The 19,881-nt window shown below is 39.5% G+C and overlaps 1 protein-coding gene across 1 annotated transcript in view; it reads right to left on the bottom strand.

Moving 5' to 3' along the window:
- aopep (aminopeptidase O (putative)) overlaps positions 1-19,881 on the bottom strand; it is an 89,199-nt gene that overhangs the window by 48,914 nt on the left and 20,404 nt on the right. The window contains exons 7-8 of the mRNA XM_085367378.1: positions 5,125-5,335; positions 3,326-3,432 (exon numbers count right to left, since the gene is read on the bottom strand). Coding sequence (XP_085223504.1) covers positions 3,326-3,432; positions 5,125-5,335 — 318 coding nt within the window. The remainder of the gene's footprint in view (positions 1-3,325; positions 3,433-5,124; positions 5,336-19,881) is intronic.

Here is a 19,881-nt window from a genome sequence, read left to right as displayed (position 1 = left end):
TAAGGTAGAGCAGCGCTCCCAGCAGCCCAGTAAATCAGCAGGGAGAATGGCGTCTGGCCCAGGCTGCCCTAAATATAACTCATCTGAAATGGACTGATAAACACTGGCCACTGGGGCCCCTGCTGGATCATGGGGTGTCAATTGTGACCTACTGAACTTGGAAAGAACAACCTACCATTTAGCCTTTGTGTGTGCATTTGTGTATGGTGAGGACATCTCTTTGTATATATCCCACTGTGGTTTCCTTTCCTTCCCTTCAGCAGATCCTTAGAGAGTCTTCACTGTGTTGTGACACTGAGTTAGTGTTTATGTGCATGTGGTTCTAATGCAAATGAAGTTACATGTGGACTTGGGCACAAAGGTTGTGTATTCCACATGAAAAAGTGATCTGTGTCAGGACTTTGAGGGCCCTACAAGATACAATAACTAAAAGTGTAAAAAATAGATTAAAAAAAAACAAACAATAAAGGCAAGCTGACAGAGACAGAGGTGGTTCCTAAGTTACTTTTTAAAGGTATCATTAGTGTCCACAGATCTTCATGAGGTTCCACAACCTCAAAAGCACAATCACCTTTTATCTTTAACTTGGATCTTGGTACAACCAATACACCTAATAGATCTTGGTGTTATGTGTGGTTGTAGTAGCTCACTGATATGTGGAGGCATCAAACCGTGATGACCAAAATTTCAAACTGAACCCTTAAACTTCCCAGGGAGCCAGTTTAAAGAAAACAAAAATCTGTGTCACATGGGACCTTTAAGGGGACATGCAGCAGCATCCTTGAGTTAGTTATCAGTTTTCAAGTTTTCAGGAATTGTTATTCAATTCATACTCTATAAATGGTAAATGGCCTGTATTTATATAGCGCTTTACTAGTCCCTAAGGACCCCAAAGCGCTTTACATATCCAGTCATCCACCCATTCACACACACATTCACACACTGGTGATGGCAAGCTACATTGTAGCCACAGCCACCCTGGGGCGCACTGACAGAGGCGAGGCTGCCGGACACTGGCGCCACTGGGCCCTCTGACCGCCACCAGCAGGCAACGGTGAAGTGTCTTGCCCAAGGACACAACAACCGAGACTGTCCGAGCCGGGGCTGGAACCGGCAACCTTCCAGTTACAAGATAAACTGCCAACTCTTTGAGCCATGATTGCCCCATAATAATGATGATGAGTTCAGAGTCATTTTAATGTCCACTGAGAAAACTGATGAAGACTGCAGTGTGGTCAAGGCCTCAAAAACCCCCACAGTTGAGGTTCTGCATCACCTGTATTACCCACAGGATCAAGAATAAAGATCAAGCTTAATCTCGACTGCTGTGCACTTCATCAGACAACAGTTGGAAAACAAAAAACTCAATAACTTTGTTTGTTTAAGAAAACTGTTATAATTCATTTTTATATGGGAAATTTCCCCTGGAAAAATAACTGTAATTTAGTAGTAATTATAGGTGAAACTAGAAGAGCTGCTCCAAGTCAACTGTAATAACTGAGTCATTAGTCATTTACTATCGTAAAACTTTCTTTTTCCATCGACGCATACTGTATGCCGAATTCCATTCTTCACTATGGTGTCACGTCAAATGTCCACAGCTTTATCTGACTTGCTGGGCACTAAAAGGCACTCAACATTACAAATCAGTCAACTCAAACTACATGAACAATGACTGCATTTACCTCATAACTGGCAGCAAATGTCTTAGCTCTTCCCTGGAAGCTGATAAAGAGTTTTTATATAGGAAGGACTCAGAAAATAAAATGTTATAATGAAATGCGTAGATGCACTATAATTACAACGGGCCTCTGCTGAAAGTAAACAAACAATAATTAGCTTTGCTAAAATGTACATGCTGACAGAAGTAAAGGAACACAAACAGGAGCACATTTGCAGAGTAACAGCCGCATTATAGAAGTACATATACACAGACTAAATGTGTTCAATCATTAAGATCATTAAGCCTGTGAGCAGGGTTCATTTATGCCCCAACTTGCTTTGGCAATCCTTTTGGAGTTATTTGCCACTTTGACAATAACGTGTTTTTCACTACAAATGCAACACACCATATTTCCATGTAGCAGTCAGTCAAAACATGCAGCCAGGCTTGCAAGCATGTGTGCATGTGTGTGTGCGCATACTGTAAAAAGTTTGATGTTGTTGATGTAACCCCATCAGGTGACGAGAAACATAAGCCTGATCCTCTCTAACAACCCATGTGTCTGTCTTGTGGAGGAAAACTCTGACCGACACCACTCTCCAATGTATATTTAACCCTTTCCTGCACTGCCAGCTTCTTATTTTAAGGTACATTGTAATTCACAGCCATGGCTCCTTTCATGTTGAAGCCTACCACAAATAAAGACGTTATCAGACAGCAGTCTTAAAGATCTGGAACAATTTAAATCATCATAGCAAAGTTTTAAAAACAAAGGTAAATTCACCAATAAAGAACATCACTAACACCACATGAAGTATTTGAAGCAGGCTGAATTTCACTGTTAAAGTGAATGTGAATATCCATAAATATCACAAGTGTAACCACCATTGATTTAATGTCTAATGAGAGCTGCAATACGCACAGAGAAATCACCAGCATTTTCATTAGCTAAAGGGTTAAGCCCTTGTTGGGGTTTACAGCTATAATCCCCCGATGACACTCTGCTTCCACCCTGGATGAAATAAAGCAGGGTGTGGGTCCCACACTGTCCGTCTGTCTGAATTTATGTGTTTGCGCACACTTGCCTTCCTCGTGATGTGAGCTTTTCTAAGACATGACGGTACAGCACACCTGGATATACTTTATTGCCACACCTGCCACACCTGTACCCCTGGAATGCCTAGACTCTACGTTCATGTGTGCGTCTGCATGTGCAGACACTAAGAAAAATCTAGGCACAGTCTGGCCTGAAAATAGAAGATAACATTCACTGTAAAGAATCTGTTCATTGCAAAAGAAATTTATCTCATTGTATATGGATTTTTTTATTTTAGCAAACTGTTTAGGGTCAACATAACCATAACATGATGCAAAAATTGGTGGTAACTGAATCAATAAAACAAATTAAAAACCTAATTTTGCCAACGAACATTAACTTCATTTTGAGCATCATCAGTGGTGATAAGAGCTGGTGTCTTAGACTATGGCCAGACACCAAACAGCAGTTTGTTTGAAGGTTCCACAGATTCCAAGTCTGAAGGCATCCCATCATGTTAGAAGTGGGCTATGCACAATTAATTGAATTCAGGTAAGGGCTTTGATTATTGCCATGGTGCTCTTTAGTTACCCTCCAAAAACGTGTTTCTGTATAAAGACACACACCTGAGGATCTGAAGTTCCTCTTTTGAGTTTTGCAACTCATCGGAAAGTCTTCTCCACCTCAGAAGGGCCTTCAGGTCAAACTGCTCGGTTTTCTCCTCTAAAGAGAGCTGGAGGGAGACACACATGGACAAAAGTCGATGCAAAATTGCCAGATGAAAAGAGCTAAATATGGTGAATTCTGCAAAAACATAAAGACACTGTGATAGAAGCGCTCTCTGTTATTCAGTTTGGCAACACTTGGAAGCAGATGTGATTAAATCCTTTCAGCAGAGCAAAGTTCATATCATAAAGGTGTTTAGATTTAACATCACAGACAAAAGAAAAGCACTTGTGTAACTCTAGATGGTGTGGGAATACAAGTGGGAGGATTAGGTCTGTAGCCCCATCAACTACAAGATTAGAGCTGAAGTGTTGCAAACATTAATGCTACACCCACTTCTTTTATCTATTTAGTCTCTTATATTTTTTGCAGGGATCCTTAATTAACCATCTGGCTGTAGAAGGACCTTTGGGAAAATGTGACGTTAAAATTTCTTTGGAAAACAATCTTTAGAAAAGAATTTACTAACGAATCAACTATGCGACTGATGTGGTTTTACACCTAAAGAGATATGGTCTATTGATTAATGTTGTGATTGGTTGAGAAAACTTTGTTTGTTTGTGATTTTTCAAATTTATTTCCTGTTTTTGCTTTTTTGTATTCCAATATTCTCTAGTTGCCTTTAAAAAAAAAAAAAAGTTTAACGTATGTTTTTGTCACAGTGATGTTTGAACAGACGAAAGGTTGGAATACTGACCCGCATTTTATTTATTTAATGAATTTTGCTATATGATATTTTAGCAGTATTTGTTTTTTTATGACTCAAAATATTTACATATAAATCATTTCTAATGAGAGAAGATTATCTTCTCAGAGGCACCCGCTTGCCTTTATTCTCACTGGCCACTTCATTAGGTACACCTTTCTAGTACCAGCTTGGCCCTCCTTTTGCCTTCAGAGTTGTTTTGGTTCTTCGTGGCATAAACTCAACAAGGTGCTGAAAGCATTTATGTGAGATTTGGGTTCATATTGACAGAATAGCAGGCATGGACAGGTATGATATGGTCAGCTCGGGTGATACTAAGGGGTCCAAAAAGTGCAAAGGAAATATTGACCACGCCAGGACCAGCAGCCTGAACCACAGATACAAGAAAAGATCTTTGTGCTCATGTTGTTTGCACCAAAGTTTCACCCTATTTTCTGAATTTTTGCAGCAAGATTAAGAATCATCAGACAAGCAATGTTTTTTCCAACCTTCTATTGTCTAACTTTGATGATTTCTTTGTGAATTTTAGTATCTTACTCGTAGCTGACAGGAATGTCACCTAGCATTGACGTCTGCTGCTGTGATCCTTGTAGCTCCTGTTTTTTTTAATTATTTAAGTTGTTGTTAAGTTGTTGTTGGCCATTCTTCTCTGTCCTTTGGCTCACTGGTTATTTTCTGTTTTTTGAACCATTCTCTGTAAGCCCTAGGAATGGTTTTGTGGGAAATTCCCAGTAGAGTTCCTCAGCAGTTTCTAAAATACTCAGACCAACCCCTCTGCTGCCAACAACCACGCCACATCCAAAGGCACTTAAATCACTTTTCTTCCTTACTGTGCTGCTCAGTTTGAACTTCAGCAGGTTGTCTTAACATACATGTTTATATGCTTTAATATTTGCATTAACCAGCAGCTGTACAGGTGTAGCTAATGTGGTGGCCGGTGATTGTATGTTACTATCATATAGTGGTTAATATGGAAAACACATTATCTTATACTTGTTGTGCTTGGGCCCAGATAATGTCTTCAAGACAGGTGGCAAAGCCTTCGCTAATCCATTCTTCAGTCCAGTCTCTGGCTCCGATAACCAGGCCAAACCAGGAGTGGGAAATCTCGTGGCAAATCCTGGATCCACACAGAGACAGACTTTCTTCAGAACCTGGACTCCCAGCAGACAACACACTCTGGGACAGGAAAATTATATGGGGGCTGAGGAAGACAAAAGTAATGACACAATAATAGCATGTTTGAAAAAAAGCACATTCTAAAGGCAAGAAAGGAGTCTGAGGCACAAATCACAGATAAATATTAGGCAATGTTTTGATAAAAAATATTGTAATCTAGGAGGTTCACAGAGTGAAAGATGAGAAAATATGTTGCAGACATCAGAATTAATAGTCAAGAAAAAATTAAACTAACAGAGACACAGAGATCTAGTGTTCTTCTGTGCAGAAAGATCAAGATGCTGACGTAACGCTCCACACCTAGGATTATAGAAAATTTGGCCTTAACCTGTCATGTAACACAAACTGCCCATCCTTTTCTCAAGTTCTTCATTATGTTTAGAGAAGGACAACTTACTCATGCAGAAGGCTTGCCAAACCTAAATGCCACAATTTCCCAGGACTGGACTTGTTAAACAACAGTGGGTAAAATGATTTGAATTAAAAGTAAATTACGCAAGTTCAGTAGGTTTTTTCCAACATTTACAGATTTATAATGCCAGAGTGACTTTTGAAAGCGAAATAAATATTAGATGTATTTAAAACACTTCAGATTGTGTATTTGAAGCATATGCAAACACAGAAAGTGATATTTACCTAGGTGCACCCTCGATATGAATGCAAAAGTAGTATATGCAAAACATTCAGATAGTAACTACTCAAACAAATCCTCAAAGTGCTTTTAGTGATGCCAAAGATAAGAAGCCTTTTCTGCTTGTACAAAGGGATAAAACAGCAAGATTTTTTTTGCCCAAATTAAAAGATAATATTTTACCTTTGTGCCATTCTTTGATAACAGATTTTAAAGTCTAAATTAAGACTAATTATCTTGTTATACAAGCCCTTACTTCTTAATTAAGTAAATACACTTTAGTTTTAATGACGTTTGGAAAGAAATAATTTTTTTAAGGCGACATTTGTGGTCTTATTAATTATGACCCAGCAGAGAATAATGACTGTTGCATGTATCTTTTAAAGTTTTTCTTTACATATTGCCTACTTTTACACCCATTTTTAGCTCGTCCTTTTACCTGCCCATTTTAATAGGAATGTTTTATTTGTTAAGCCACTTAACACTGACCCATGAATCAGTCAAACAGAAAAAAGCACTTAATTCAAGGGATGAACCAACGTTGTGTCTACACACGACAAACAACTTAGCAAAGAACCAATTAACATAGACTAAATTATACCTTTAGGCACTTTGTTACTAGGAGCATGTCATAAAACACATTCTTTCTTCCACTTTCTTTTTAATTGCATCTATTAAAATGCCAAAGAAGCCAAAATAGTATTTTTGCACCAACAAGATATTCACAGCACTGCACTTGTTCCACACTTTGTCACGTTACAGTCTTATTTTAAAATGTATTAAATGAATTTTTCACCTCAAAATTCTGCACACAATACCCCATAAAGTAAAAACATTTGCTTGAAATTCTTGGAAATGTATTAAAAATAAAACAAACAAAATATAACATATACATAAATACTCAGAGCCTTTGTTCAGTACAATATAGAAGTGCACTTGGCAGCAATTACAGCCTTAAGTCTTTTTGAGTATAGTGCTATAATTTGGTGCAACTATTTTTGGGCAATTTCTCCCATTCTTGTTTGCAGAACCTTTCAAGGTACATCAGGTTGGATTGGGACCATCAGTGCACAGCCATCAGATCTCTTCAAAGATATTCAATCACTTGTGAACTGGATACTGTACATGTCACCCAAGAACATCCACCTTCACCACAGTCTAAGGTCCAAAGGATTCTGGAGCAGGTTATCATCAAGGATGTCTCTACAATGCTGCATTCCCCTTTCCCTCAATCCTGACTAGTCTCCCACTTCCTGCTGCCAAAAAATATCCCCACAGCATGATGCTGCTACCACCATGCTTCAGTGTAGGAATACTATTGGAAAGATGATGAGCAGTTCCTAGTTTCCTCCCTCCAGACATGAGACTTGGTTGGCATTCAGACCAAAGAGTTCAATCTTTGTTTCATCAGAGCAGAGCCCTTCAGGTGCCTTTTGTCAGACTCCAGGCAGGCTGTCATTTACCATTTACTGAGGAATGGACACTTTAGCAAACAGGCCAGATTGGTGAAGTACTTCAGAAATTGTTGTCCTTCCTGAAGGTTCTTCGCTCTGCACAGAGCAATGCTGTACCTCTGTCAGCATGACCACTGGGTTCTTGGTCACGTCCCTGACTATGGCCCTTCTAGTTTGGTCACTCAGACGGGCCAGGCAGCCAGCTCTGGGTAGAGACCTGGTGGTTCCAAACTTCTTGCATTTACAGATGGAGGCCACTGTGCTCACTGGGACCTTCAGGGTTGATCATTAATGATTTTTATGTAACCTTCCCTGTGCCTCAGTATAATACTGTCTCAGATGTCTACAGACAATTTCAACTATGGGACCTTATATGGAAAGGTGTGCGCCTTTCCATATAACGTCTAATCAAGTGAATTTACCACAGATGGACATTTGACAGAAGATTAGTGGAAATAGGATGCATCTGAGCTCAGTTTTAAGTATTGTGGCAAAGACTGTGAATACTTACGTACATGTTAAATTTTTGACCTTTATTTTTAATAAATTTGTAAGACATTCAAGTAAACTTTGTTCACGCTGTCATTGTGTGCAGAATTCTTAGGTGAAAATGTATTTATTATGTTTTGGAATAAGGCTGAAACATAACAAAATGTGGAACAAGTGAAGTTTTGTGAATCAAAGGAGCTTGCAAAGAAAAGCGTCTGGACTTCTTTAAGTTGCTTGAAGACGTTTCACCTCTCATCCGAGAAGCTTCTTCAGTTCTAAGGTCAAATGGTGGAGAGTCCCAGATATAAACCTAGTGGGAGTGACCCCCCACAGAGGGACAAAAGGACCTCCTGATGATCCTCTAATCGCCTGAGCCAAGGTGGGAAACTGGGCGTGGGTCCCAATCAGCCAGAGTTTCGGGTGTGTTCATTGTGAAACCTGGCCCCACCTTATCATGCGAATTCCTGAGGTCAGATGGCCCAGGATGTGAGTGGGCGTTAAGGCGTCTGGGAAGGGATCTCAAAACTGGATTATAGATGGCAGAGAGTTGGTGTCGTAAACCACCGCCTCTGTTCAAAGATGGTCGCTCACAGTGGACATAGATGGCTTCTTTCACTCCTCTTTCAAACCATCTGTCCTCTCTGTCCAAAATGTGAACATTGGCATCCTCGAAAGAGTGTCCTTTATCCTTAAGATAAGTTGCAGCTCCTTTGACTACGATGACCTGGATGACTGAGAACCTTCACAGACAAGTTTTGTGAATATTTTCTGATTACATGTTATTAAGAAACAGGAAAAAAAGAAGCAAATGTAGTCCCACCAAATATTGACTTTCAGGCTTGTCAGAATTTTATAAACTCTGTACACGTCAATAAATTGCAGCACCTACTTTCCATTTTCCTAGCAATATAAAAAGAAATGTAGGGCTCAAGACTTTTGCACGTTCCTTTATAGTATCTGTACTTGATTGAAAATCGAACTTTTCATCATGAACAGATAATACAAGCTAGTCGTTGCTATTACAGGTTCAGCAACATCCATATCAAGCTTGGTATCACAGGAATAAATAAGTGATTTTGCACTAGTAGAGCAGGACCAATCACAGGGCTCTATCAAAGCCAAGGTCATGGCTGAAGACTTTTTTGGAGCATTCTTTACTTCATTCTTATGTAACAGGCTGTTGATGCCCCGAGGGGCTTAGGGCTGACTGTGCGTGAGAGGCAGGCTATTCTTCTTCAGAAGAATGAGAGAGGGGTCACAGAGGTGCGAATGAATGGCCTCCCTCTCTCCTGGCTCATACAACAACACCGGACTGTCTAGAGTTCCTTTCACACTCGCTAGATTTTAAGCGTCCCAACCACCATTGACCTGACACCGGTGGGAGAATTTATGGCAAACTGCAGGTCCTAGTGAAAAGCACTTTTCAAAAGGCCACACCACCCCACTCATGTGACAAATATGTTAAAGATGCTATAATGTGTGGCTTAGTAGACCACACATTATTGCATTTGCCCCATGCAGAGTGGCCTTACTTTCAACTTCTGAGACACAACAGCAGCAACTGGTTGACCTGTTGGGTCGACAGTAAGACTAAGACTCCATATTGCTGCTATTGATGAAATACAGTAAGCTGTAAAATGAGATGCTCTCATCAAGGAAAGATTACAATCTTAAACCACCAGATGACAGAGGAGTTATTTCTTCTTTGCCATAACCTAATTATGGTGACAAACTAAGTCAATTATAAAGGAAAACAGTGAGTAAAGACATAGCTTAGGCCGGGTCTGCCACACAGCCTGTTTAGAGGAAAACAAAATCAGATATCTGAACAGCACAACTACTCTTTATTTCCCAGGGGATTGTTACATCAGACAGAAAGCAGGCCCTCCCCTTCAGTTATTTAGGAACATGTCAACATCATACAATGGGGTCTTATGAGCATCATTTCCGAGACAGCATCTCAAATCTAATTCCATGTTATTCCTGATTACACAAACAAAGGCTCTCACTGGAGCAGGAGATGCTAACATTAGCATATGAGTTTCTTTGTAGCTTAATCTTATTCCCCCACAATTGGATAAGCACGCCTTTGTTGTCAGTTACAGCACCGTGTTTGTGTGTGTGTGAGTGAGTGAGTGTGAAAAACAAAGACAGCCTTTCAGAGACGGCGCTTGCACATGTTCCTCTGAGGGAGACGGAATCCATCACTACAGTGACAAATAGTGTCACCCCACCATGGTGGTGATGAGCAACAACAGCATCTTTCACGTTCACTGATACACTGACTGACATTAGTTGACATTGGGGACCTGTCATGAATACATGCATGGTAAGACCTCCATACAGATTCATGTATATGTACTACCTGCACATGTGTATGCATCGTTTAAGCCCACAAAACATCTGAGTCTAGTGTCTGCTGCAGGGATGAATGGCTGTACCTGATATGTATTGTACATTTTCAGCGCTGTTTAGAAACAAAGCCTCACAATAATTTGTAAGTAAACTGTTTTAATTGCACATTATGTTTAAAAAGAAGCTATTCATTGAAACTGTTGATTTCACTAACAACTGCAATCAATCACAAAACACAGAGTGATAATACTGCAAGACTACAGAAAATTACAAATACTACTAGAAATTCAAATGACAAACTCATTTATCAGCTTATGCACAACAGAACTACCACAAGAGCAAACTATTCAAACCTTCTGTTTGAATAGCAGCCAGTCGGAAAAAAGTTGGCTTAAAAAGAGGATAGCTTTAAAGGGAAAGGAGCGGAAATGTCCTGTTTCAGACACTGCATGAATTCAGGGGCTGGACAAAGGCCTAGTACATAATGAGGAATGAATGTTTGGACCTTGAACCATACAGTCCAGGAATAAAATCATGGAACTGGAAATAAGCATAACAGGTCTCCCTGATGTTTTGAGGACAATGAGAAGGACAAAGTTACAATTTTTTGTAAACTTGATCTTATTAAGAAATTATATTCATAAAAAGAGACTGGCAAACTTGAAAGCCAAACTTTCAGCCTTTTCTTGAAGAACTGCATCAAAATGGCACCACAGTATGAATGAGAAAAGGATAACCCTGAAGGTCACTTGGCAACGCTTATAACATGTTTCAAGGTCTTGTCTTTGGTGGAAGAGTTTGAGCTCAAAACTGGCCCAGACCGTTTGTTGTTTTCATGCCCTACCTTTTTGTATATCTATCAGAATTTTAAAGATTTACACAAAAACAACCAAAAACTAGCTACATTCCCGTGAAAAAGAAACACTCCATCATTCAGGAGCTTGTATAACCATCAGTAACGAAAAAGAATAAAGCCTGTATGACTTTAACAGTCTATCACATCATTTACAAAGGAATTTCGTCCCACTCTTCTTTACAAGATTGCATCAATTCATTGAGGTTTGTGCACAGCTTTCTACTGTCCCACCAAAGCAGTTTAATCAGTTTGAGATTTGGACTTTGACTGGACCATTGTAACAAATGGCTAGGCTCAGTGTCACTACTGGTAGTACGAGGTGATTCCTGGACCCTACAGAGGCTGCACAGGTAGTCCAACTCCAGGACAGCAGACCGCTGGTATGAATATCTCTGACCAAACAATCAGAAACCGACTTCATGAGTGTGGCCTGAGGGCACGGCATGCTTTAGTGGGCCTTGCGCTCACTGCCAAGTACCATGGAGCCCGATTGGTGCGTTTTACAGATGAGAGCAGGCTCACCTTTAGCACATGTTGCAAATGTGAAATTGTCTGAAGAAGTCGTGGAGAACATTGTGGTGCCTTTAACATCTTTCATCATGATCAATTTTGGTCAGTGGTGTTCTGGGAACCCATATCCATGCAGGGACCTACAAACCTCCCCAGGCTAGGTATCAGGACAACACAACAACGCCCGACCTCATGTGGCGAGAGTATGCAGGCAGATCCTGGAGGATGAAGGAATTGGTACCATTAGCTGGCCCCTAACACTTGTCTGACCTAATTCCAATAGAACACCACTGGGACATTATGGAGCTCAGTGATGCCCAGGTGTAGATAAGAGAGGACAACCCCCAGGACACCATGCGTTGTCCCATTCACTTTGATTTTCCAGATGTCTTTGAATTCAACCCTGTGTAGGTTGATCATTTCTATTGTCATCAAACAATGTGGCATCCTATTGTTCCTAACACACTATCCAGTCCATGTCAGTATAGATATCCAGTGTGATCTTTTTCCTTACATGTTTTCTATGTGTTCCTTTTATTATTTTTCACTTTTTCAAAACAAATCCAAAATGTCACCCCTCAATAACAGTGTTAGATAGCTGGCATGAGATGTTTGTGTTGTTATGTTTGGTAACACGGCCACACACGTCCATGTTGACCTGCTCTGTCCAAAGAACATTACTTCAGTCATAAGGTTTGTTCAGATGCATCTTTGCAAATCCATGCCATGCTTCCATATTCTTTTTTGAGAGGTTTTAACCTGGCAACCCTTTCATACAAGCGTAATTGTATGTCATAACTTTAACATTTAACATGCTAACTGAGGACTAGAGTCTGAGCTCTGAGAGTAGCTCTTGGCTTATTTATTATGTCAGTATTGCACAGCCTGACTTTGTGATGAATTTGCAGGGTTGTCCACTCCTGGGAAGATTGTGAGACTGTGTTAACAGACACCTGAATGCTCCAGACCAGCAAACTGCCAAAATGTCTGCTTTTATAGAGGTGCTTACACTTGTTGATGATCAATTAAGATTACCAACACCCCCCTGCTCCTAATTCTCCAAAGTCCTATGATAGTAGGGTTAGTTTTTCACATGAGTGCATAGTGTCCTATGAAAACTTTCTTTTTGTTGTATGCAAATTTGTTCTAAACTATCTCTACCTGATTTATGCTCTCTATTGCTGTGTTAAGTGTTTTTTATGTTTCTTTTATTATCGACAATTCAAAAAAAGTTTGAAAAAAAAGAAAAAGAGAAGAGACATATCTAGTACATCACCACTTAGACATATCTGAAGAAACACATTTGTAGTCACATTTCAAACCGACCTCTAAATTAGATTTTAATCCAATTTTCCAAAAAATCCACTTAATGCTGTTTTTTTTTCCTGTTCAGGCTTTCTAAAATTAACTTGGGTACAACCTGTATATGCCAAATAAAACAGATTGGGACTTCTACATAAAGGGCTTAGTTACTTGGCTGCATGTGACATCTTACATTTTGGAACGTTAGCATTCATTTCCTTTACGCATAACGCGGCCTCTCAGTGTCAGTTGAATGTACTAATTCAATCACCTCATGAATAATGAATCTTTCTCAGATTTAGCCATATGTCACTTGAGGCACCTCTTCTCCTGTGCCTCCCTGTAAGATTTACAGTGGCCAACTGCAACAAACCAGATACGTGAATAAAAATACACCTGCACCAGCATTTCAAGGACTAAAAATGTTGGTAAACAAGCAGCTGGCTTTGGGCTGTATTTTCTCCGTGTGCATGTGTTTTCGTGTGTGTGTGTGTTCGTGTAGTGTCTGAAGCACATAAAAGGAAGGAAGAGGAAATGAGTTTACCTGGACTACATCTATACCTGCATTTCTCATCTTGTGTCATTTCCACTTCCACTATCATTTTCACCTAAAATGATAAAACACAAAAGACTGAGTCTAATAACTGAAAAAAGTGGTGTGAAACTATAAAATGTCCTCTGTGAACATTAATGGGTTAATGTTTGATGATGGAAGGTTTGATTGGGCCTTGGATATCTTTATGTAAATTAATTCATACTTGTTGCCCCCGTTTTGTGTCTGCAGTGATCTTCATTTGTTTTTTAATTGACTGCTAGCTGTACAACACATTGCCCTTTGGGTGTAATAAGGCTTAACTCTACTCACTGGTCTTCCCTTTTTAATCATGTTCTTCTGAACAATGCATTAAAGGCATGGAGTTATACTTTCTGACATTTAATTAGATTTGAAATATAACTTTTCTTAGCTGATAATTAAACGACTCAGAGACAATACGCAAGGGCTTCCAAACGATGTAATTAATTAATTTCCAGAGGTTGTTAAACAAATATGATCATGATGCGAGGCTATCTGCACATAAAATAACAGACATGACCTTTGCTGACCTTTCTGATGGCAGTACCCTACTGGGTCCTTGACACAAAATTCAAGGCTGGTTAAAGCCATCCTGTGCTTTCTCACATGACAACCTTGTGACTCTGAGTCACCCAGGGTTACTTGGCCCTGAGTTTCAGAGGTGTGAGCCAGGGCAAGTCTTCAATTTGGTGAGACACAGATTGCAATAGTGTTTTGCTACTCCATCTCTCCATCCATTATTCATCCCTTCATTTCTCCATCCCCTGTTCCTGGCTGTAGGCCGTTTTTTACCCCAGCGGGACACTTCCATGCATAATGCAGCAAGGGCCCTATCATAGTTCTATAATTGACAACCCCAGTCCAGCTCAGCCCATAGCTGGGACACCAGTATAACAGCCCCATGAGACACAACGATGTGGAAAAAAGATGATGAGAACAGAGTGTTGATCCTGCATGTGTGAATGAAAGACTGTAGACACAGAGACTGAAAAGAATTTGTGAAAATGGGTAAAAAAAGAAGGTTAAATGAAAAAATTATCTGATAGATATTTATTGAAATATTGAAACCCTGTTGTTTGTCACAGTATCCTCTCCATGATAACTATTAAGCTGCTCAATCTCCATAGCACAGATGATGTTACACACTTTGTTCACGTATTGAAACAAACACTAAGACATGCTATCAGACCTGTGAGACCTGTGGAAAAACACACATATAAGACAAATTACAGCTTGTCCAAGCAAAGGTTGCAGGGCTGTGCTTCCTAATGTCAGCTTATGGGAATAAGCTTTGTCTCTTTTCCCTTCATCTCGGACAGTTTGTGGGTTATTTCAGACACAGGGGCATATTTGACGAAACTCCTACCACCCTCTGTTCTTTTTTAACAAGTCTGACTTCAAATGTCTGGCATTCTAGGCTGGCTGCAGATCAGCTCACTGCTCCCAGACGGGGCCCCACAGGGCCAGGCCAAATGCCACTCCATGTAGGGCCTGATCACATGAACAAGGGCCAGGCTGGGGCCCCGAGAGAGCTGTCCCACCCACAAACACATCATCGCATCAGACTCTGAAAATAAATAGCAGAAAAAAATATCAGAGGTCATCAGGAACAAGGAGGCGACTCTGTGCCTCAAGTTAGGGGAAAATTAGGCTTTGTAGTGCCGGCGCATAAGGAATGAGTGACACGTTTCAAGGTTAGACTCTAGTTGTTGTCAAGTGCTTATACTCAGTCTTGGATGCCATGCCAGAGAGTCACCTAATGAAATCGACAAATAGAAATCTGCTTGTAGATGCAATAAAGTAATATAACCTGTGGGCATAGCAGAGCACACACATAAACAAGCAAGAAGTCCAAATGTAGACCACATCAACACTCACCCACATACTTTCAGCAAATCTCCTTTCAGTGCGTAACAGCTGGAAAGGGAGAGCAGATGTCTGATCCATCCTCCCTTTACAGTAAAAACAATCCACAGTGCAGCTTGTTCTTTGTTTAATTCAGAGCCTCAAAAGTGATGTCATCCCAGAGGAATGTTCTTAAGAGTGTGTTTCTGAGTGGATATTAAAAACACTATGGACACCTATTGGGTTTGTGGGTTATTGTTCCAAGGCAACCAAAATACATTAACCCAAACAGCAAAAATTAACATGAATGTCACTAAAGGGATAATTTGATGCTTCCTAGAGATCACCTGTAGAGGCAACATGTGGTATCTAATCATATCCAAATATCACAATTTACAAAATACCAAACTTTTGCAGTCCAACACTATCTTAATGCAATGCAGTTGGAAAAGCTACTTTCAGCTGCTGTCTTATTCACAAGCAGTCTTTAATTAAGCGCCTTGAGGCGACTGTTGTTGTGATTTGGCGCTATATAAATAAAATTGAATTGAATTGAATTTAACTATGGTGGGTAGCTCTGCATGTTTGATTTGACAGATTTTTTACACCTTCCTAAGGCAAGCCCAAGGGATTTGTGTCTTCTAATGTAATTTATTTAATATGATAAATTTAAACAACCTATGTAATGCTCACAACTTAAAATTTTATTTTGATTGCTTCAAATTATTATCTTATACTTAGGGATGGGAATTGATAAGAATTTAGCAATTCCAATTCCATTACTGATATCGCTTATCGATACGATTCCGTATCTCACTGGGTTCTCATTGGTTCCCCTTTGAGAGTCAGCACCATTTCTAAGCAGCACATCAAAGACAATACATTTTTGCAAATTGAATCTATACTGTGTGGTCAAATGTTTGTGCATGTTGAATGTATTTCCTCACTTTGTTGCAATCAGTTTTGGAATTATTTCTCTAAAATTACTAAACATATTACACACAACACTTAAAAGTAATGCAGTACCTTAATTACTCCCAAGAGCAAGTAATTTGTATACTCGTTACATTACTTTCATGTTACGCTGTAAAAAGACCTGATATGCACCATTTAACAAAAAAAAAAAAACTATAGGCTACAGTTCTACACACCAACACAAATCCCTATCCTAATAAGGACACACATATAGGACACACAAAGCTGACATCACAAAGCAAAGATGAAAACCAGCACAAAGAGACTTTAAAGCAATCGCCACAGTGATTCTGCTTTAGAAACATGAACATGTACAAATTGAGGCTGCAGCCTGACTGTTCATCGGTTTGTTACTTGTTGAAGTTCAGGGTCTGGCTGCTGTGCTGGGCATTCACTCAGCTTTAATGCTTTCACCATTGCATTCTCATCCTTTTGTGGACTAAAAGTAAAAAAAAAAGTAATAAAAGTCAAATGAAAGTAAAGTCCATATCCACACTGCAGACTATGTTTCTCCTCGGACACACGAACTGAAATCAACTGTAGCGCAAGTGCAAGAACCAATAAGCAGGCAGACTAACAATTGCAAGGAACTGAATTACTAGGAACAGGTTCTCTTCAAGAACTTCAGGGACACCGCCATCACGTTCCACAATGATGCGAGTTTTATATTCCCATGGATCAACCAAGAAAGAAGCACCTGCTAAGCACCTTCAAGCTCGACTGCAATTTGCAGCTGCCCACATTAACAGGCCAAATGGATCCTGGTGAGAAGTTGATAGTCCAATTAGACAAAGACTGAGTTATTTTGCCACAATGACAAGAGGTATATTGGGAGGAGTAAAGGTGACTACCTCCAGAGTATTTAACTTCACATCAAATCAACAGCTAGATGGTTAAAACTTGGATACAATGATTCCAAACACACATCAAAACAGGTTTGGGATGGATGAAACAGTCTAATATGAAGCTTCTGAAATCGTCTTCCGAAAGCCATGACTCTAACTCTACTGAAAATCTGTACTATACGTAAAAACTGCGTCTGTGCCGCAAAAGCAACCAATATAAATGAACTCTACCAATTCTGCCAGGTTAAATAACCAGAATTATTGCTGATGGCTATCACAAGCATTTACCAACTATTAGTTGGTAATACAAATAATAAAATTACTAAATTGTTCTTAATAAAAGTAAGTACTGAAAGTGATGTATACTTTTGACCCTGTGTGGCTTGGAGAAAATCCTAAATATATTCAAACTTGTAATGCAAATTCTCTCTTTTTTAAACCTATTAAAGATGCATGCTGTACAATCATTCAACAGTGGAAAAAGATCAGTTCAAAGAAATCATTAAAAGCCCCAAATTACCATGAGAGTCATACCCATGATGAGTGTGTGTAAACTTCTGACCACAACGGTATATTTGCCTCTAAAAATTGAAAAGAAAAAACCCAAAACTGACCACAACAAAGAGTGGGGACCCAGGAGGGAAAAAGTACCAGCATTTAATATGTTTCTATCATGGCTTGCACTGGATATAAAACACCGGGACATGACCACAATGTAATTAACACATAAAACACCACACAAAAGCATGAATGCCAGTAACAGCATCTGCCACTTACACAGATTACATCATAGGCTCCTCAAAGATTCGCTGCAGAAATCTAAATAAGCCGTAAGTTTGAAACACTCCACTTTAGCACCTGTCTAGTTTAGTTTCTGCTACCATAAAGCTTAGCCTGCTCTGACTGGTGGGCTGAACTACTGAAATATAAGTAAAATAACACTGGTACCTAATTAATTCTAACCCCTTTTCTATGAGTCTCAGTATCGCTCCTTGAGAGTTATTGGCTGGCAACAAATCTTGGACTTTTTTCACACATGTTTGAACCCAAATCTGAGACACTTCTGCAGAAGTTGCTATATTCAGTGTTAGGGACATTATACAGAAAGAGTAATATGCCACATTTTACTTGTTAAATTACTCACTATATCACATAACATTGGAGTGAAATTCACTTTCAGTTGCTACCAACTCCACAACAGCACAAGTCCCTTTCCCAGTAAGGACAAGATTGTTTCCAAGATATGCACGTGTCCAGCCCTCAAAATTTGTATCTCCTATACCAAGTGATACTCTGTCCCTGTTTATTGATTTAAAATTGTTGTCAAAGTTTCCAAACTCTCCGGCTGTCACTCAACCAATTTTGACATAACACTAATCTGTGGGCATACACTCAAAACTAATGGAAAATTAGACATGAGAAATTTGCTAGTGTGGCTAATGCAAAGATAGGAATAATCCGCTTGTTCTTCAATTCTATAAATTTAAAAGGGACATGCACAATGTGTTGATGAGCACTAAAGACCAATCAGTCAGTCAGCCTGACGTAACATTTACCTACATGACATAACCCACATTCCTCTATGACTGTAGCTACTTGCATCCAAACCCCATCGCTCTTCACACACAGCACTCAGAACCCTCTTTTAGCTTCCACTTCCGCCTTAATGAAAAAGACAGGACAAATCTATTTCACAGAATTATAATTTGAGACATTTTCTTGCCTGCAGGGTAATAAATAGACTGCTTTTTTTTTTTCTATCTTATGTAACGTAAGAGTATGAGACAGTGAGGAGATGGAAAGTGAGACCACTCAGTGCTCCGAGGCTATATAAGAAGTGTTTGACAGAATGGAAAGATGGATTAGGGCGAGACTGAAGTGAAATTAGCCAACGAGCAGAGCTGTTTTTTTCTGCAGAGGGTTTGGGTTGCCACCTGACCAGGCTGCGTACCCTTGAGACAAAACACTGCAACTGAGGGCTATAGCGTAGATGAAACATGTTTTATGTTTCACATATATACTAACAAAAGAAAATATAATCACTGCACTGTACTATTAATAGTTGTTACCTCGTGATCTTAACACTAAGGACAAAAGTGGCCCAAATAAATTGAATCCAAAGCAGAATGGTTGAACAATAAAGTTGGTGATAAAGAGGCCAAATCAATCAGTGATCGGCCTGCCTCCTTACACCTTCCCAGCCCATCTCAGACTTAAAATGGACGATTTACCTTAACTTGTATTTGATTCTGGTGTTTTCAACATGTTTTCAGACAATGAGTATTAGCAAAAGGCTCAGGCTTCAGACTATGCTAAATGCTCAGTTTGTAACAGTGCTTCTTTTCACTCTTGGATCTTTACGACGTCAAAGAATGGCCACGGCCTTTTGCGAGGGTTAGGGTCAGGATACAGGGTTATATTTCTTGTTAACTTTGACATGCATATCCCAAGGCGAGATATATGAAGAAAAAGGGGCAGTGGTTCTTACTGAAGACCTAAACCATTTAAAAAGTGCGATGATACAGCATGTACAGAACTGTGCAAAAGTCTTGAGCCAGCCCTTATTTCTTTATATTATCTTTGCTTCCAAGGCACCAAACTTTGCTGTAATTTATAGTGCTCTTTCTGAATTTCTTTCAAAGTTGTTTTTTTTTTCTTTTTTTGTTTCAGTCCAGTCCTTCACCACTTTCAAAGGAATGACTTTTGTTGTTTGTTAAGCCACTTAACACTGACCT

The sequence above is a fragment of the Diplotaxodon limnothrissa genome, linkage group LG12 (genome assembly GCF_057381915.1).
Source record: "Diplotaxodon limnothrissa isolate DT_005_m linkage group LG12, D_limnothrissa_male_GT1.1, whole genome shotgun sequence".
Taxonomy (NCBI): Eukaryota; Metazoa; Chordata; class Actinopteri; order Cichliformes; family Cichlidae; genus Diplotaxodon; species Diplotaxodon limnothrissa.
This window is presented reverse-complemented; position numbering and strand designations above follow the sequence as displayed.